The sequence below is a fragment of the Dicentrarchus labrax genome, unplaced genomic scaffold (assembly GCF_905237075.1).
Source record: "Dicentrarchus labrax unplaced genomic scaffold, dlabrax2021, whole genome shotgun sequence".
Classification (NCBI taxonomy): Eukaryota; Metazoa; Chordata; class Actinopteri; family Moronidae; genus Dicentrarchus; species Dicentrarchus labrax.
In genome coordinates, this window is record NW_026136720.1 from 7106059 (window position 1) to 7126829 (window position 20771).

A 20771-nucleotide genomic window follows, 5' to 3' on the forward strand; every position below is an offset into this window, starting at 1 on the left:
TGTCAGTTGTGTGTCATTAATAGCATGACAACCATGAATGCAAGGGTACATAACAAACCTGTGTTTACACAGAGCGTACACATGTATCAAACCTAACCACAGGAAAAGTGTGACTCTCATGTCTAACCTGCTCTTCAAAATCGTACAAAAACAGGTGTGATACATTTTCTAATTGACTTTTTTTAAGACTGATTAAATCATTAATCATACACTACTCAACAAGCTGAACTGATGATCAATATAATTGTTAGTTACAGATTTAAAGGCATATATGCTGAAAAATGACTGTAATAAGTTGTTTTCAAACAAGAGAGGAAGGAGGAAATCCCAGAGATCCATACATTTCCCCCTGGCTTGTCAAGTAGAGCACAGTCTCACAAATCATCAACAGACTTTACTGTTACTCTCTTTACGGCCGATAACAAAAGACTGATAACAAAAAGCGTCTTTGTAATAGTTCAATAAAAAAACAAAGTTGAGGAAGTAACTTTAGGTCCATAAAACAGATAATCCACGCAGACATATTCATAGGTCCCCCCCTCATACAAAAGAAACTGTGAGCTAAGCATGATGGGACAGCTCAATAATGCCATATCACACATCAGGTAGAGAGAGGCAAACACAAAGAGAGCAACTGGAGGGCAACTAACACTGATGTAATACCATCCAGGTTATTCATTAACTTCTGCATAACGTCACCTGTGGCCAGATCCTCAAAGTAGATGTACTGATATAAAGCTGGCTTGTAGTTTCATACAATTGAGAGTCATGAGCTTGTTTGTTTAGACCACAAACAATTACATCATCAGAGCATCTCATGGCCTTTACTCTGTGCCACAAGCTTCTTTCATGCATTAAAGGGTTTGCATGTGCGTATGTTTACACACTGTCTCCTCTGAGCGTATGCGTCATTAACACTTTAAAGCTCGAACCACAATAAGGGGACTCCAGACCAGCACCATCAACACAGGACACAAGAACTAGAGATCATGTTTGCGTATCCTGATAGCGCCCTCAAAACATGGGTGGGATAGTTATTAGTCACCAGAGAGCTAATCTGATAAGAGTATTCTTAACCTATTTCCTCTTTTGTCACATTAGTTTGCATTATTTCTTAGCCAAATTAGACCATATTTATTTGAAATGAAGGCAAATAACTTTGAGTGTATAGAGCTGCAACAAAAATCATTAAATTATCATTATCATTTTAGTTTTTTTGACTAATTAATTAATTGCTTGCTCTATAAGACACAAAAAAATTGTGAAAAACAAATCAGTTTAAATTCCCTTACACCCAAGCTGCCTGTTTTAACAGTCTGAAACCTAAATATATGTAGTTTACTATCACATAAGACAAAGAAAAGCAGAAAATCCTCGAGAATGTTTGGCTATTAATAACAATTAATCACCTAATCGAGCGTTTTGATTTGAGTGTTTTGAACTACCTTGCCCTGTCACTGCACAATCAGATACAACTCATCTTAAATTCATCTAAAACACTTATTCATGGATGCCTATGTGGTTTGCTAGCAATATATGTGAGCGGCTGGATGTAAATAATAAATGTGTTCATCACAAATAAGGTTAGTAGAGTGACAAGCCAGGGGTGTGTAATACAGGGAATGGGGGGGACAAAAAAACATGAATGCTCCTGTTACAGTGATCATGTAATTTGGAAAAATCAATCTCAGAAGCCCCATCATACTGTAAACAACATAACCAAATATAAAGCCTTCTGGTGCCCTTTAATCAATACTCTGGCAGTGGGCTGCTGCAAATTGCGGGCTCATATAACAAACTGGGATAACCCCGGACTCTTCCACAACAATAATTACGAAATGAATACGGATGCAAAAAGAATACCTGATATGCCTAAAAATAGGATATAAATAAAAATAAATAAAAAAAACGTGCGGGTCTCGTTTTTTTTCGATATTGTGATCAATAAAGAGACAAAGAAAAATAGATGAGACATTGTCGGCCCTGTTTGATAGCGTTAATAACAACGATGGAGGGTGCGCACTATAATAAACCGACCTAGAATTAGATATAAGAATAGCACACAATGCGGACAGCGGGCATTGCCTTTGCAAAACGTTACATAATTAAGCATCAAGTAATGTTATTATAAGAAATATAAGTTTGAGTGGAGGGGAGAAGGGGGGGGGGACCTGCTCTGTGTTGTTATGACGCGTGGATATGTCCGCATGCGAAAAAATGAAGCACTCCATTGACGGTGATGATTATAAAGCAGCAGCGCGCAAATTAAACAGAAAATACAGAGAGGAGAGAAAGAGAGAGAGAGAGAGAGAAGGAGAGGAGGAGAGGAAGGAAGGAGGGAGAAAGAAAAAAAAAAAACATCTTTACCTACCTTCAAATGGTCGGACGGTGAATGAACAGATGCTTTTCAAAATAAAAGAATCGATAACTTCAGTCTGGACGGGTTTAATTCCCATTATAAAGACGGGCGCGCACATAAAGGGGGTGTGTGTGTGTGTGTGTGTGTGTGTGTGTGTGTGTGTGTGGAGAGAGAGAGGGGAGGTGAGTGAGGACCGGGGGGGGCGGAGGGGGGAGAGTGCGCGCTGACAGCGTCGCCGCAGCAGGGGAGGAGGAGAGGGAGCAACCGCCGCTAACGTTAGCTCTGTAGGGTAGCAACGCACTTGGTAACAGCAGCGTTTCTAGGGGTTGTTGTTGTTGTTGTTGTTGTTGTTGTTACTAATCAATACAAACACACTCACCTCGGGCTCCACGCGGCTCCTGTGCGGTACTCAACTGGCCTCCATGCGTGAGGGGGACGGCGGGCGGTGCTGTGTCTTCATGTAGGCTGGCCGGTGTTTACCTGTGCTGTGAGGATAGGGGAGGGAGGGGTGAGGAGGGGTGAGGAGGGGTGAGGTACAGCTGACAAGAGGGTGACAGCGCCACGAGCAAACGAGACATGAAGGAGCGGTTGACACTAACTGACACTAACTGACACTAACCGCTCCTTCAGCCGTTGGATTGATGCGTGGTCCGGCTCGTGGAAGTGCGGTTCAGATTAGCGATGCTAGGCTAGGTGTTAGTTTAAAAACGTGTGTGTGTGTGTGTGTGTGTGTGTGTTAGTGAGAGAGGGAGGGAGGGGGAGAGAGAGAGAGAGAGAGAGAGAGAGAGAGAGAGAGAGAGAGGAGGGGTGGTTAGTTACAGAAGGTGCACTTTAGCACTTTCTTGAACTAAAGCGATGAGGTCATGGTTCAGGAGGGAGGGAGGGGGAGGGAGGGGGAGTGAAAAAAAAATATGAGGTTGACGTCACTTTCAGCCAATCAGCGCAGGCGGCTCAAGGGATAGGTGACGTCAGTGCTTGATCCGCGGATTAAAGGGACAGTCCGTTTTTTTTTTTTTTTTTTTTTAAAGGAGACGCGCTCATGAAGCGTGCCACAGCAATTAACCCACGGTACATTTAGTAGTTTTACATCACCGTGATTGTCCAATTTTTAATGAGTGATTAAGTAATTAGTAGTTACGCATAATTTTAATACCGCTGTCTCACCCGTCTGTGGGCCAGTACTGACTGGAAACTGCAAACTCTGCATCTCTTCGGTGGCTTATGTTAATTTCATAATGATCCCTGCTCCCTGAAGTCGAGCAGCAGAGGTCAAGGGACAGTGTGCGAATACTACTAGCCCATTTTCGGGTGAGTGAAAATATGCACAAAAAAACCCCCTAACATTAACAAAAGATAAATAAATAAAATCAATGTTATATTGTGCTAATGGTTGCATTCTTTCATAATCTAGACTGTTTCTATGGGTTATTTATCCGTTTCCATGTACAATTTAAAAGGAACAACCAAAACAAACCTCCTAGTCTCCCCATAGGTGTTCAATTGATTCACATAATTTTCATCAAACATTTCAGTGACTTGTCCTCTATAAAAGCATCTGCATTTGTCATCTTTCTCCGGTAATTCTCTCAGATTTTCCTTTAATTTGTCACCCGGCTGTATATAGATTGTCATAAAAAACATTATACAATGGCTGAGTTGTGTTAAACCCAAATCTCTCACAGATATTGTAACAAAATCCTATCCTTGCAGAGCACTCACTTAGTGATTAAAATAGATTAAAAAAAACAACAAACAGATTCTTTTTTTTTAATTGTGAATTTAAATGAAGTGTAGAGTAAATCCTTTCTGACCCAGAACAAAGTAGCACAATGCTGCTTCCACACCTGTAGGAAAAGAAAGTAGCATACAGTAAAGAAACATTTTGTATTATATATACTCATCTATATATATATATATATATACTCTACATGGTGTTTTAATTATTATTTAGCCTGTTAGGTGCAGGGACTAATTTTGATTTTATTTACACCATGTGGTCTTCATCAAATGCACATGACATGATCTGATGCACGGGACATTTTTAATTGAATTGCGCCTGTAAGAGCTGTCCTGATGTTAGCCCAGGTTTGTACGCCGAGATGCACAATATTTTACAATCCTCTTTAGATACCATTCATTTAATTTTGAATATGTTCTTGAAGACGATGTTTTAACCACATACTCTACCACCAACCACAATTCAGCTGAAACCAACTAAACTACAAAAGATCATGAAAATCACATTAATACAAACTTTCCAAATTGTACATTAACAGCAAAATATTTGCACCACAGACTGTTAAGAGTTTTTTTTTGTGGCATATAGCAAAAAAGCGAAATAACGAATAAGCACAATAATACCAATATTCTGATTATCACATCCCTTCTAACCACCGAATAAAACTGTTCTAATAGGTGGTTGTTGGGTGTTTGAATCCACTATCATGAATTCTCTTTGTTTGTTTGAAAGCCTTTGTTCTGTGGCTCTGCAATCTAAACGTGCTTGTGAGTAAGCAGATGGATGCAGGGTGATGGAGCTACTGGCATGTGCAATTACATTGTAAATACTGACACCTAGTGGTACAAATATCTAACTGCACTGTCACAACATGAAGCCAACGCAGCTCTGACATAACCGGAGCTTTAAATCTCTAATTTACGTTTTCAATACAATCTTTACATTTTACATTTAGATCACACTTTACACAGTGATAGCTTTACTGATGCTCTGGTTTAAAGGGAGGCTTGTGTGTCATTAAAAAAGAGATATATATAGAGAGAGAGAGTCAGAGAGACAGCAAGACAGATTCATGAAAATCTACCTTTATTTGGATGCAAAAACTCACAACTTAAAGCAATACTGTAGCAGAGGAGAGGAATACTGATTGCTGGTTGGTTGTATGTCTGACTGACTATTTCGTTATCCCCGTTTTGATCTTCAGAAGAGGACCAGGTATATAAGCATTGAAAACAAGCACTTAAAATAAAAGCATTGCAGTCAAGGACATTATCAGAGGATTATGTCAAAAGTCTGACAATAGATTGTTGCTTTTCTTATCAATCCCAGTCCTATTTTCCTATAAAAGGTAATTTTGGCAGTTTAATTTGCTTGATTTGATGTTTATAAATTGGTCCAAGCCCACGCAGGTAATTCCATCCTCTGATAATGTTCATGACCGTTAATTTGATGCATTAAGTCAAGATAGAAGTTGTTTGAGTGTGACTTTTGTTACATAGAAAACTGTCTTCACTGTTTTAGCTGCCTTACACATAGCAATTATTTCTCGTGTTGTCAACTGAGAGTGGCCTAGAGTCACAGATGGAATCGAGTGGGGACTGCGTAGAAACTCAGTCTGAGGTAAAATTCTCCAAGAAAACGATAAAAAACATACACAGAAAGCAAAGCATATTAAAGCAAAGCCTAAAGGCATAAAGTAATAATACTGAAGACTGAACATAATCTATTTATTTTCTGTACTGTAAGGTAACTTAGGTAGTTGTCACATTTTGTTCTGTCAAATCTTGCAATATAAACCGATGGTTTGATCCACAGTATGAGCTACATTCCATCATGGTGTAAACGGAAATATACACAAGGCATCTACTCGAAAGGATTGTATCAAAATGTTCTAAAAATATCTCTGGTTGGTTTCACAAAAGCAAACTGTATCAAAAGCATTGGCCGAGAGCAAGCAATATAATAGGCTTAAACCCTTTTACACAACAAAAAGCAGGACAACCAATCACATCGCTTTGATTGTGGACCTATGGAGTCCCATACAGCACATGCAATCCATTAAACTCAACACAATCAAAACACAATACGGAGAAAAAAAAGAACTTTTACAGCTGAACATCAGAGACAACCTTAGTTGGTCTATTGTGCTTCATACAGATTAGGCCTGGCCTGTCTATACAACAATCATGGACTTCTTACTTCACGGATGTGTTCAAGCTACTGTTGAAAGCAGAGGCATCACAGAGAATGTAACTCTGAGGGCAACAAGCGTCATGATAGTAATGGGACATTTACAAGTAGCTGTATGTGACCAACATTTGGCTTTCCTCTGCATTGCGTATCCCTGTATGTATATATGTCAGATTTCTCCAGAGCTTTGATTGGGGCTTTGCAAGGGTTTAGTCTGACAGTCGGATTATTTTCTGGCCTCCGTCCCCTCAGTGTCGCCAGCTCTGTGACACCTCTGAGTGTACATCTATGTGGCCTTAATGCAGGAGTTGTTTACTGTAAACATCATGGACCATGGAGACTGCACAGGCAGCATGGTAAAACTGTAATACTGTAGATTGCACAGAAATCCTAATTAGTTAATTAATAACCTAATTGTTATACATTCCTATGTTCCATAACATTGCACATGCCTTTAATGAACACTTAGCACCATGCAACCTGAAGATGAGGTGGCTCCTGAATGCATCAAAAGTTGAAACAGGCCTTCTGTAATGATTTCTTTACATTAAAAGTGAGAGTCAGTGAGAGTCAATGAAAAATAAAGGTTAGTTAACTTATATTTTATGTGAACCTTTACATCTATATAGTATATCATATTAGGCTGGCATTTGATAAGTTCTGTAGATTTAAATTATGCTGGCATTTATACTGTAAAGGCTCCTTATTATTGACACTAACTTTGGGACATTGAACTTGAATTTCCTCTTTACAGCAAACTGACACTGCTGCAGGTGATCTGATTATAGTGTGTGTGTGTACTAAATGAGGCTTTGATGACTGAGACTAATGTACAGTAACGTGATAAAAAACCCCAGCAGTGCAAATGAAGCGATGTCGGGAGTGCGGGGTTGGATTATTTGGGGCCTGACTGTTACGACTCTCCAGGACTGTGTGGATCGATGACACTTTAGTGCCTGATCTGGATTTTTTGAGGGGGCTATTTCAAATCCCATCTCTCTATGTTGTTCCGCTCAAAGACATACAGTAAGCACAGATTTCATGTCAACTGTTCAGTCCTGTCTGAGCGAGCCTGTCTTGGGTGAAGAGAAGAGAACATGGTTTGAACTTGTTAAAGGGTGAGATTGAGATGATGCTAGGTACAGTGGTGCATACCACCAGAGGCGGTACAGTGTACAGTGGTGTGTCTCGGTCGGTCTGGGTGTGGCTGTAGCGCTCACTCTACTCCTCAGCTGTGTGAGACACCTGCTTCTCATACAGGCTGAGGACGTGATGCACAAACTGGTACTGCTCGCACGTCTGGATCATCCCACCCCTGAAAAACAGATACAAGAAGCACCATTATACAGATTGGAAAAGAATTGTAAGCCATTTTATTTAGCCATGCTATCTCAACAACTACCGAATGAATTGCCATGAGACCTTGTACAGAAATTTGGTCCAATCGTGGTCAAAGTTTTCAGTTATCCAGTGAAATATTCAGGTATATCCAGGTTGGTACATTCATGGTTCCCAGACAATGTATCCTAATGACTTCAGTGACTCTTCCTCTAGTGCCACCATGAGGTTAATGTTTGGTTTTGGGTAAAATGTCTGTTGTAACACCTAGAAATTTGACATTCGTGTTTGATTCAAGATGAGGCACAACCATCATCAGGACAAAATTTTAACCCCTCCAAAATTATGGTCAGTAAAATTAATGATATTCTCATCAGGCTCAGCTAAGATGGTGGACACGGTAAACATTTATTATTATAAATGCCTTCTTCTTATTTTAATAAAGCTATTAAGTATGCTAGACCTTTGGTATGACATTCATCAAATATATTGTTAATGTAATGTACAGTTTCCCTCATCCCCTCTTATCCTGTTAGATGATCAGCTACATGACAAAAGTGCAAAATGTCTAATAATTTCTTGAGAGACTCTTCTTCTCTTCAGATAGTTTGTGTAGCCCAGAGATAGTTGGCTCTGTCTGAATTAACAGTTCATCCAATATCAAGAAATTTCTTTCTTCAAAACAGAGAATCAAATTATATAGGCATCTTCTATTTTTGTAACATGAAACTGAGTACATTGGCTACTTTTGTTTTGGTACAGCAAGTTCTGCGTTATTATATTACAGCAGCTAATTTCTTCTTCCTATCAAGATGCAGGTGTTACTGTAGCTGCTTTTTTACTTCTACTTAGCTACACCTAGTTCAGGGCAAACCAGTTGTTCATCTGATATCTAGCACAGCTTATTGAGACACTTAAATTACATATGTACTTTTTCTGCTAGTAAAATATTAAAGGACCAGTGTTTAGGACATCTAGTGGTGAAATTGCAGATGGCAGACATTTGAGTTAGAGAAACTATGGTGGGCACAAAACTTGCAGAAAACATGAAAGGCCCAATCTCGAGCCAGTGTTTAGTTTGTCCTTTCTGGGCTACTGTAGAAACATGGTGGTCCAACAATTCTTATTTTCAGGTGAATATACACTGATGAAAACAGACCTATGGATTATATATTCGATTTCTGAAAATAGATCCTCCTAAATGTTACACACTGGACATTTAAATTAAAGTATCTATTGTGAAAGAGCTCTATTACAGTTTTAGTATTAGTATTGGACTTATTATTGGCCATTTTATGGTTTTCGGAAGTGTGGAAAATACCATAGTTTCATTCTATAAAAAGTAAGTCGTGATTGACTGAAGTGGCGTAACACACTGTTTGGTAGTCTTACAAACTTCAAATTAAGCCCACAGTGAATTACTGTAGCTCACGATTTTGAACCAGATAAACTGAAACTTGGTCAACTAACAAAACAAATATTTGATGCCAAGAACTAAAGATAGACATGGATAAGGGCTTAGAATAGCTCACCTGTCCAGACGGAGCTGGCAGGTGGTTCTCAGGATGTCAACCACACCCTCAGTCCTCAGCTGCTTGCACAGGATGGAGGTGGCGATGAAGCAGCCGGTTCGACCAATTCCAGCACTGCGAACGTAAAGTTGGAGGGGTAAAGGGACGGAGGAGAGTGGAGAAAGAGAAAAGGGATGCATCGGTGTATTGATTTGCTCTAATCCCGCTAATTTGATTAATGCCAAATCCTCCCTGGGGAAATCAGATAGTGGAGAATTGGAAGAAGACACATGCTCTGCTCTGCCAAGAGTTTTATATAGTACAAAACAGAAGGGAAAAAAAGGGTTCCTCTAATATGAAACTGGGCAATTTATCCTTTGGGTGTATATTATCAACATAAGGAGTTCACGTTCATCCCTATATCACAAATAAGCTTCTTTTGTACCTGCAGTGGACAATTATAGGGCCACTGGAGGGCGGGGCTTCCTCTCGGGCCCTTTCCACTTCCTGCACCAGTTCCAGAAGAGGTGGAGCCTTATCTGGAGTCTTCTGATCAGGCCACGAGGTGTACCAGTACTGCCGCAGACTACGTTCCTCTCCCCCACACTGGTACAAAAAGGAACAGACGTATAGATTCTGGCATAAATTACGGGTGCGGTTATGTGTGTGCACACATGTACATGAGACAGACACACAGAGAATAATTTCTGATCAGCCTGTTGCTCTGCATGTATGTCCAAATTGTTACCTTGGTGTTAGTTGCTACGACAACAATGAATGCAGTACGCAGAGCAAGACAAAAAAAGAGTGAGGGTTATAAAAAAATAGAGCTTACATAGTCTCTTCCTCCCTTGCCTATGCTGTAACATAATCAAATCAATCAGCTGCCTCTATTCCCCGAGTATCAGTCTGACAATCAATCCAACAGATAGACAACATAAACCAGAGGAGCTGAATAAACAGCCAGCTTTTAACTCGGTTATATAATGATCCCCTGGTGCTTAGTAATCAGGCTGCATTTACTGAATTATCATGTTTGGCTTGCTAAGAACCAATGCCACTGTGACCCTAAATTAAATATAAGGCACCCATCATGAACACATGAATGGAACTGAAAAGCTACATCAGGAATGTTGAGAGTAAACCACCGCCGAACACACACATCTGTGGGTGTTTTGGCATGGTAATGTCCGCCTTTTGGTCCACAGCTTCGGTCCAGACTGATATACAGTATCTGATCAACTATCAGATGGATTGCCATTCAGTTTTGTGCAGATATTGATGGTCACCAGTGGGTGAATCCTGCTGACTTTTTCCTCTAGAGTAGGGCAGCATAATTGCCCGGTTCCCCCCTTATACCCACTGACTCTTATACCCTCCCTGTATATACAGTATGCATTACATTAATGCACTCCCGTCTTCTGCAGAGTTTTTTTATCTGTCTCATCTTTATTTATTTATATTTTGAAAGTACTTTATTTTTCTGTGTGATTTTTGCATGATTTGTATATTTGTATATTTTATGCACCAATGCACCAGGACACATTCCCCGTAGGTGTAAAAACCTACTTGGCAATAAACACTATTCTGATTCTGATTCTGATTAATTTGAATATTATCAAAATATGTGAATAAGTGTAAAAATCCAAATCACAGAAGCATGAAAATGTGTAACAAAGCAGCATTATAAATAAATACTAAGAGATGCTCTGGCCTACAAATCTTGTTCTCCAGATTTAAGATGACATGTTTTTTTGGTACAGACTCCCAAGAATTTTACATCAACATGATTTGAAAAGTTTTTTCAGTGAAAATAAAATTTGCAATGCAAAAATGATCACTCCCACGTTAATCAAAAATCATATCACAATCAAAATATCTGTAAACATAATTGCAATATGATGTTTTCATCGTGTAGCCCTACTTCTGAGTGAAATGTCAACATATAGTGTTGTACACACATTCATGTCCACCTAATGATGAATTGTAATAACTTTTTATTAGCACCATCATCAGGTCAAAATTATAATATGTCCAATACTTTAGTTTGTGACCAAATACCTGCAAAAGTCTGAGTCTTAGCTGTACTTATGTCTGCTAAACATCTGCATATTAGCATTGTTATTGTAAGCATGTTAGCATGCTGATGTGTTAACAGTGCAGCCTCACAGAGACTATTAGTTTTGTACTGTTGTGCATTGTATTCACTCTTCTTGTGTGACATATTAACAGTATTTCTGTGTCTTACCTTCAAAGTAAAGACCCTCAGACTGTAGTCATCCTCCTGGGTTACAGAGACAACGGTGATCTCGATGCCCTCATGGGTCACAGTGTCCTCAGGCCAGTACTCTGCACATTTCTGCAGGACACAATGAACACAAAGTTGGGATATTTTGACCAATCATCATCATCATCATCTTGTGTCTTGCCACGCTGACCTCGTTTTTCTCCTCCAGGTTGGTGATCATCACTATGATTGGGCTTCTCTCCTGCCACACCATCCTCCAAAAGTCTCCCACTGTGTTCACGGTGGGACCCTGGGTGGCAATGTACGCACGCTCCTCATCGCCATAACCCTGCACACACACACACACACACACACACACACACACACACACACAGAGTGGGATCTATCTGTTTCTACTGACTGTGAGCAGGAGACACTGAAAATCACATTGATGGAGAATTAACAAAGTTACAGTGGCTACCTCACAGAGCCCTGCTAGGGCAGCATTTTGTTTAAATGCACATATTTTCACTTACTTTGAGATAATTAGCATTGATGTAGGTTGTGAGGAAATCATCTTCATCCTGTGAATTCAAGATCACTCTGCTGTGTGTGTCTGGAGGTGGACAGTTTGAGATTATCATGAGAAAAGAGAGACAGATGGGTTGTAAATCAAAGAAATAGCAGCAGAAGAATATGGGAGGTAATATTTATGCATACATACTATATTACATCTATACAAGCTCAGTTTTATTACAAGGTTGGTTCGTGTCTTTTTGTGTTCTGCGTCTCACTATGAGTATTAATATTCTGGTGCACAGAGACACCTTTTACAAACACATCTGAGCTAAATAGTTGATGAGTATCTGGAATTATTAAGGATTATTACAAAATTTACAGCTACATTATCTCTCTTTTAGTGACTGTTTCAACCTGTGTGTTGCAGCTGTACTCACTGGGTAAAATGGTCTTGTAGCGGTTCTTTCTCACCAGCCCTGGGTAGTTGTACTCCTTAGGGTCCACAAAGTTCATGGGAGTTTCCTGCCGATGGACACAGAACAATGGGTGCAACAACAATCAGTCCTTGCAGAAATGAAGGGGAAGTCCTAGCCTTACCTTCTCCAGGGCAACAAAACAGTATGGAAATAATATCCAACATTAAGTCTGCCCTTCACACTAAACTGTTGCTGTCTAATTGTACGTGATTGAAATTCTACTTGTGTATGATCTGGAATGCACATCTTTCTGCCTAGCAGACACTGGAATCCTCTGTGGGTTTTCATATGCAAATATGCCTCTATCTATCCTTCCTTCGCCCACTAACAGACAGTGGAAAAGCTTACGGGTGTGTGCAGAGCTCCACTGGGTGTGTGTGTGTGGGTGTGTGCATTTGTGCCTGTGTCTGTGTGCGTGTCAGCGTACGTCTTTTCCGGTGAGTCTCTGTTCATTCCTGTTAATCTAAAGCGTGTGGGTGGGTGAGCTGCTGTTGCTGTGCTCACATAAAACTCAGCCTGCAGGCTCTGGTCATCCATGGCCCGTGTGTGTAGCATGGCAGGGGTCAGGGTGTGTGTTCCCTGTCGGAGGTACTCCTGGGCGGACTGGTCTCTGGGGGAGAGCTGGGCTCCGTAGCCGTAGGGCTCAGTGCAGCCTGGTGTACACATGTCCAAGGTCAGGGAAACATTGGAGCCCCTCCTGTGTGATACATATTGAATCATATAGATGTGTATACATACTAAGCATCTACTACAGCATCTGCAAACTTGGATTTGACATGCATTAATACAGTGAATGCCTTCTTGGGATCGGGGTATAACTGAAAACAAACTTCCCACCCTGCAGCCCTCTGCAACCCACTCTAACCTCTCCTGAAGCCCCACTGGTGTGACAGTGAGGGTGGCGGCGTCTCCCTCCGTCCTGGTGTCAGTGCCCATTTCAAAGACTGGCGTCTGGGGCACGGGGTCCATGTCCAGCAGATCCTCCTGAGCGTCCGTCCACTCTGACAAGGTAAAGGAGGGCTGGCGGCTCACAGACTGACGCCGATCACCAATGTCTCGCGACACTGTTCCTGACGACCACAAGCCAGTGCCATATCGCCACTTACACACCATGTGGACGACCTGTTAATCATGAATAGACATATCGATCACGAAAGAAACTAGCCAATCTATAAATGAAGGAATTAATGATTCAGTCAATGGAGTTTCATTCAAAGACTGTTGTGTTCCTCCATGGTTAATTTAGCATAAAAAACAAGTTTTAAGTAGGAATTGAATGGTCCATCCAGTGTCTTACCATGATAACACAGATGGCCACACCGATCCCTGCAGTTCCATGGACAATCCAGTTGTGCTGTTTGGTGTCTACAACCTCCCTCATCAACACCATGGACTGGCCAGTGCAGAGAGAGAGAAAAAAAAGGATAGAGGCCGTTAGAAACAGACAACACTAAATTCAACACATCTGCAAGGCTTCCAAAACAAACTACTATAGGTCAGATCCAGGACTGACACTTACGTCCACTCCAAAAATCGGGTAGCAGGGTAAGATGAAGCCAAGGTAGAAGTCGATGACCTGCAGGGCTTTGTAGATGGAAGAGAGCGGTCCGTTTCCTTCCACCACAAAAAACACCCAGTACCCCTGGGAGGAGAGAAGGCATATTGTCACTGTGCACTCTCCAGTCATTCATGCACCGGTAATCAGGCAGGCTGTAGCTGCTCTCAGGTGAAAAGCAAACAGAGAAGAAAAGAAGATGGCCTATTATGCAAACAAAAAATATGTAAATTGACCACATGCAGTCCGGTGTCATAATCATGGCCGCATTTATTTCAAGGGTCTTCTTTTTTTACGTTGCACCTGTCCTTTTTTTCTTGAATGAATCAAACATGAAGTCAACACAGACAGAGATGGGAAGAGAGAATGAATTCTAAAGAGACGTCCAATTTTAGCCCCAAATTTTGCCAGAATAAATGCGCTTTAGAGAATATGACGCAAGTAAAAAGAAAATCTTCAGTTTAGAGAATACTTTGTGCTCAATTGTTAAGGTGATATTTGCATTGCCAATGTTGCAATTACACACTTTTTGACATGCTGGTCTACATTACATGCTGAGCTTAAAATCAAAGCTTGTGTAGTAAGGTCTGAACACAGTCTAATTTAGAGCAGACAAATGTAAAAAAAGGTTAAGATTTTATCCACTTTTACTTATTTTTCTGCTTTCAACTGACATCCACTTGCATACCGTGACTTGGGAGATGACAAACAGTGCAGCCCAGCAGTGGATCTCAATCACCAGTGCATACACCTTGTGCATAAACACTTCCTCTCCCTGTGGGTTTGAACCCCCTGCGGGTCCGTCTTTGCATTTTGGGAGCCTGTCTTTTTTAGGGCCTCCGTCGCCTAGTTTTTCAGCCTTTGTGGGCTCATCCAGCCAGACGGGGTCTTCGTCGGGCCTCAGGAAGATGGAGTCCTCAGTGTGGGAACGAGTGGAGCTGCTCAGCCGGCGAGTCATGATCCCCCTGTTAAATAAGGCTCAATTTCGTTAAAGGTATTTGACATGTCTTCCCTTTTGTGATCTTTTACAGCTGGATTCTGACTTTTTGACATTTACTTTTATATTATGTGTTTGCCATGTTTGTCATCTGAAAATCTAACAAAATACTGAAAGTGTGTGATCGCAAAGAAAGTCCAAAAAACACTGTTTAGATAAAATAGATACAGTCTGTGCTTTAGCTGTTACTTTAACCCCAATAAACCAATGTGGGTCATAGTTTTTTGGGGGAACCTTTGACGTGGTGGTAGATTATAAGAAACCTTGTGTGAACATTTAACATGCAGACATACATCAGACAAAATAACGTTTTTTTTATGTTCACGTGACCATTAAAATGTTTTAGTAAGTAATCACACTTCCATGTTTTTTGTCTTCTTTGCTTTTCTAATAATGTGCACAGATGAAAATTGAACAAAACTACATATTGATTCCCAGTTCATTACGTGCTAGCTGTGTTTGTCTGATTGTGTGTTTTTAAATGAGCGCGTATATGACAGAAAGGGTTGCATTTATTCTGCAGACCTATTCAGATGTATAACTAAGCGGACTGGAGTGGCTCTCATCTCCGGATCCTCTTGTCTCCCTCAGATTGAACTCTATTGTGTGAATCAGAGTGTGTGTGTGTGTGTGTGTTTGAGAGAGAGAGAGAGAGAGAGAGAGAGAGAGAGAGAGAGAGAGAGAGAGAGAGAGAGAGAGAGAGGCTCTATTGTGGAGAGATGAGTCAGGGGTAGCGTGTTTACAGCCCTGTCCGTCGCCTTGGCAACAGAGTGGCTCTCATCCCTCTCATCCGTCCTGAGCATTATCATCTACTGACAACACACAAATACACACACACACACACACACACACCTACACACACACACACACACCTACACACACACACACACACACACACACACACACACACACACACACACACACACACACACACACACAGCCTCTCTGTGTCAGTCAGCAGTGTATTCAAAGCCCTTTTATGTCCTACACTTTTGTCCTTCAACCATTAATAAAGGTGTTTTGTACATTTGGCTGATTACCGCCACGTGGTTTGTGCGGATGTGTGAATGCGGGGGCCTGTGAGAGTGGTGGTGTACTGTTTTGTGCACATATCACTTTTGTCTGAATGTGTTGCTGATGGCTAAATTTGTCACGAGTGAGTTTGGAACCAGTTTTCATCAATGACTACCAACCAGCAACGCAGGGGGAAATGATTTCCCAGTTGGCTTACTGGAATATCAAAAGACTATACAGCCCGTCACATGACTCACCTATGATAGATGGCAGGGAACTGGGGAGGGGAGTCAGATCACATGATCAAGTTAAATCCTGTATCCTGTGGCAACCAGCCGTTGTCAGCCATTGTGAGGCAGAGTCAAATCTGAAGGGCAGAAGACAAACATCACGTCTCACACATGTGTTCGAAATTCAAAAATTAAAGAACAGATAACTAAAACAGCAGGTCATTTAAACACATTCCCAACCGTATCCAAAAATACTACACATGTAGTAGAACTCAACTGGTCACGCTGAAACAGGTTTGGTAATCTAGTTTCATCTAAAGATGGATCAGAGTAGCACCCTTGTCAGCACCCAGCTGTGCTTTCATGAGCATGAGGATGGTGATGTAAGGTGACAAAGTAAACTGTCAATATTTCTTTCCCTCTCTTTCTCTCCCTGCCTCCCTCTGCCTCCCTAAGAGGCAGGGATGATTCGAGCCCCGGCTAGGCAGACACCCCTCAGAAATACATTCAGATTGCTCTAGTTGAATCAGTATGCATGAAGTCAAGTCTTCTCTGCTCTCTCATCTCCCCTCCTCTCCTTCTGTGCCACTGGACCCTGTTGAACGAATGAGGTGAGCTCAGCGGAATATAAGACCACACCAGTAGCAGGAGCTATATGTCTATGTGTTTGTGTGTGTGTGTGTGTGTGTGTGTGTGTGTGTGCGCGTGTGTGAGAGGGAGAGAGAAAGTTAGAGAGAGAGAGAGAGAGAGAGAGAGAGAGACACAGAGAGAGAGAGAGAGAGAGTGCAGGTGTTGAACAGAGGGGAGCTGTTTTGAGTCCTTTTCTATCTCTCCTTGCTTGCTGCGAAGGTGGTTTTGAAGTGATGACGCCAGTTATCCCGGCCCGTAGTCATAGCAACGTACATACATACAATGTACACACACATATATATAAAGTATACACACACACACACACACACACAGAGAGATTGTGTTGTATAAGAAGAACTGCTTCTGTTTTTGAACAGTAGATGGACAGGTAGATGAGTGGAAGGAGAGATGAATGGGAGGAAAAGCGGCTCTTTTTTGTGTGAAGGTTGTCTGAAGCAGTGACGCAGTGAGGTTGGCGTTATGGTAACTGTGGCAACCAACATACTTTAGCGTGACACACACACACACACACACACACACACACACACACACACACTCACCACATAAAAAAATAAAAAACACAAACACACATCTGCACCGGGAGAGAAGTGACAATATTCACATTTGTCCAAAGAAAATTCTGCCTCTCTTTGCTTTTATTCTTTGAGGTAAACATCTTTGTTTTTCAGTCACTCGCTTTGATTGCTGAGTGCTTGTTTGGTGAACTGTCTGGTACATTTAACCAGGGCTGTAGCTTGGATTGTACAAATACTGAGGTCTTGAGTCCCCCCCACCGTTAGAAACATTTGACCAGACACCAAAAATGAAGTCTCAGATTATTCATCAACTGTTAACCGTTCAATTATTTTATTTTCCAACATGCTGTGTTGAAGTCTTTTCTCACTGCCAGAAAAATACTAAATATTTTTTTATTCATAGATGTAAAGGTAGTAGAATTTATATATAGTAGTACAGGAAATAGTTGAAGAATACAGAGCGTAACATCCCCTCATGAACCAGAAATAGAGGACATGACCTCAGTGTCCTCAATGGTGGTATGGCCTTGAATTAAAACATTTAAAGGTCCAGTGTGTAAGATTTAGGAGGAAATGGAACATAATATTCATATGTATGTTTTGATTAGTGTATAATCACCTGAAGATAAGAATTGTTGTGTTTTCGTTACCTTAGAATGAGTCGTTTTTATCTACAGAGGGAGCGGGTCCTCTTCTACAGAGTCTGCCATGTTGGACCACCATGTTTCTGAGGTAGCCCAGAACAGACAAACCAAACCCTGGATCTAGATAGGACCTTTTGCATTTTTTTTCAACAACTATCACAGCCACCGTAATTTCTCCCACACGCTTGGAAAGCTGAGCTGTATTGAAATGGTTGCAACCTGCAAACCACTATACCACAAAATCCTACACACTGTTCCTTTAACAAACTTCTCTTGTTTTCCCTTTGACCTTCGAGTAAACGTGCCTTATTTCACTCTGTTAGTGTCACTTTTATGTATATTTTGTCAACTTGTTCCTCTTTATTGAAGATTTATGATATTAACATTGAGAAAAACATCACACCAAGGCTCCTTTGTCCTTTGTGGCCATACCCCACATCAAATGGAAAGGTTCTAGTCTTGTGCACCATTATATACACATTTATCCAACATTCTTCCTTTTTTTATTGGTATCTTTGGAAACTCTGGGATCCAAAGAAGAATTTAAAGTAAAGATCTTTGGGTCTAATGATGATGGTTGATATTAATACCTAGAAAGTGATAAAAAGCTGGCTGTTTTTAGCTTACACACAATGTCCCTGTTGATTGTTGGGAAGCTCATAACGCACATTAAAGTTTTTATTCTAAAATTACACGACCAGGCTGCAGTAACAAACTGAAACGGCTTAGACAGCCTAAAGATCAAAGTATTCTGAGAAAAATGTTCAACAGGCCAACTGGATTCATGGCCAATAAGTCAAATCTGACAGCTAATTCAGCCTCATTCCTCACGGAAGGTCTACTGTCTTTGGGTCCTTACAAACACCACCCCCTCGGTGTTCAGATAGAGTATGTGTGTAGTGTTTCCATTGATCTGCGTCCATTCAAAGCACCCAACATCCAGCTGAGTCTAAACAGAGCCATACAATAAGCCCGTGGCCTCTGTCCCAGGAGCAAGGGGAATTAACGTAATCTTTTTTTTTTTCTTTTGGTGACAGCTGGCTCAGGTTTTAATGGACGTTCCTGATTCTCCATGTGTCTCTGGAAAAAAAAACTCTATTTCTTTTTTTATGTGTCCACATCATTATAGCAAGGCACGGTTGCATCTCCTGTTTCCAGGTGAATCAAAAGCGCGTGCAGTATCGAGTTGTTGAAGTGCTGAATGTGGCAGGGAGACGAGGTAAGAGGAAGCTCTTACTGAAAGTGATGATGGGGTGGTAACATGAGATAAAGTCACGAGGGGCCAAGACCTGCCTCATCAACCTTCCTCTGTCATACACACAGATAAAATCTTGATATCAATACATACATAGGCTGACAATGACCTTAGAATTAAATAGCCAGCATGCCTGCAGCTTCCTCCAGTATATCACAGAGACATATAATCAATCAGCTCTATTGTTTACATACACTCCTACAATCTCTTGCAGCAGATTCCAGGGGCATTTCAAAGAGAAATTTCATTAACACATGTATAAACTTACAATTCAGCCTTAGCTATACTGTATGAATAATTGAAAATGTGCTGCATAGCGAATTGATTTACAGGCTGCTGGAGATAAATTTGGATTCCCGGTGACAAAGGATTGTGTTACATGATTACACTGCATCAAAACACCAGTGCAGGAATGGCATTCTCTGGCAGTCATTCATACTAAGACAAAACACCATTCATATCACGTACATGGCTACGGTGAGCTAGAGCGACCACACAGTGCAGAGCTGGATGGATTAGTAATGAATCACCCAGGGAGGAGGACTGTTGCATCTCTCTCTGGTAACTCCCACATTGTCACATAGACATGATACAACACAGTGGAAATCAAGCTTTGAATGATAATAGATAAGAGAAGGAAACACAGCTATAACAGCATCAAAGACCCAACCTGTTGGCAAATGAGTTGTAAGGATCTGAAAATAAACACACGCACATATGGAGGCTACATCACAGATCCCTACCGTTTTACAGCCAGGAAAGAGCAGCAGCCATATGAACCGTGGGGGTTTGCTGAGGAATTGGTATTCACCTCATGTCGCACAGGGGGGGGAAAGAGGGAGAGACAAGGGGAGTAGAGGAGGGCTGGAACAGTCACTCACCCAGAGCCTTAAGTCTGGTTAGGATAAGTCCTCTTACCTGGCTGAGCCCGTCTTCACATCGCCATCTGCCGCTCTGCTCCCTCTGAGCCAGAGACCAGGAGCCAAACACCAAGAACCACGCCAATCCCTTTTACTGCTCCTCTGTCTGGGAGAAGAATGAGTGTGTTTGCATGTAAGGAGACAGACCGACAGTGAGAGGCAGAGGACGTGTGTGAGGTTAAGAGAGGAAGAATCTACGAATGTGGGTGTGTGTGTCTGTGTGTGAAGGAGAGATGGAGGTATAAAAGTCTGATGGGGTTTCTTTTGTTTGTATCCTGGAGGAGAGAGAGATCCACAGGCGGCAGCTTCGTCTAGGTATATGCAGCAAGAGGCTGTGCGGTAGCCTTGGCAACAGAGCCAGAATGAGGGAGAGTGAGAGAGCGAGTGAACAAGTGAGCTGGAGAGCGAGAGGGAGAGAGAGAGAGAGAGAGAGAGAGAGAGAGAGCGAGAGGGAGAGAGAGAGAGAGATAGCGTGAGAGAGAGAGACTCTCTCTCTCTGTGTGTGTGTGTGTGTGTGTGTGTACGCATGTATTAATGACATTGTGGGCACATAAATCTGTTCATACAGTCATACATTATGAGAACTCAGCTCCAAAGGATGGTTCCCACATTTATTAAATTTAAGGGTTAAA

At 41.4% G+C, this 20771-nt stretch overlaps 2 protein-coding genes across 3 annotated transcripts in view; both read right to left on the reverse strand.

Annotated features, from left to right (window-relative positions):
- dusp8a (dual specificity phosphatase 8a) overlaps positions 1–3061 on the reverse strand; it is a 44213-nt gene extending 41152 nt beyond the window's left edge. The window contains exon 1 of one of the 2 annotated variants that reach the window (XM_051381904.1): positions 2739–3061. The gene's annotated coding sequence lies outside the window, so the exon portion shown is untranslated. Of the gene's footprint in view, positions 1–2371; positions 2503–2738 lie in introns of those variants that run through there. The other variant, XM_051381903.1, reaches the window with a different exon arrangement.
- A 2105-nt stretch (positions 3062–5166) lies between these two features.
- On the reverse strand, positions 5167–20504 carry ptpn5 (protein tyrosine phosphatase non-receptor type 5). The gene is made up of 14 exons (XM_051382451.1): positions 20138–20504; positions 16182–16291; positions 14602–14878; positions 13878–14000; positions 13656–13751; positions 13224–13480; positions 12863–13055; positions 12320–12404; positions 11900–11979; positions 11575–11712; positions 11385–11495; positions 9582–9742; positions 9158–9271; positions 5167–7602 (listed from the first exon to the last, which is right to left on the reverse strand). The coding sequence occupies exons 3-14, from the start codon at positions 14869–14871 to the stop codon at positions 7509–7511; spliced, it is 1722 nt and encodes a 573-aa protein (XP_051238411.1). The 5' UTR covers positions 14872–14878; positions 16182–16291; positions 20138–20504; the 3' UTR covers positions 5167–7508.
- Positions 20505–20771: the final 267 nt, after the last annotated feature.

Bases quoted from the DNA above. Each gene is read 5' to 3' on its own strand.
- ptpn5 (XM_051382451.1), bottom strand. From the start codon at position 14,871: ATGACTCGCCGGCTGAGCAGCTCCACTCGTTCCCACACTGAGGACTCC. The intron at 14,001-14,601 runs GTATGCAAGTGG...CTCTCCTCCCAG, and splicing joins TTGTCATCTCCCAAGTCACG to GGGTACTGGGTGTTTTTTGT. The intron at 13,752-13,877 runs GTAAGTGTCAGT...TGCACTGGCCAG, and splicing joins ACCCGATTTTTGGAGTGGAC to TCCATGGTGTTGATGAGGGA.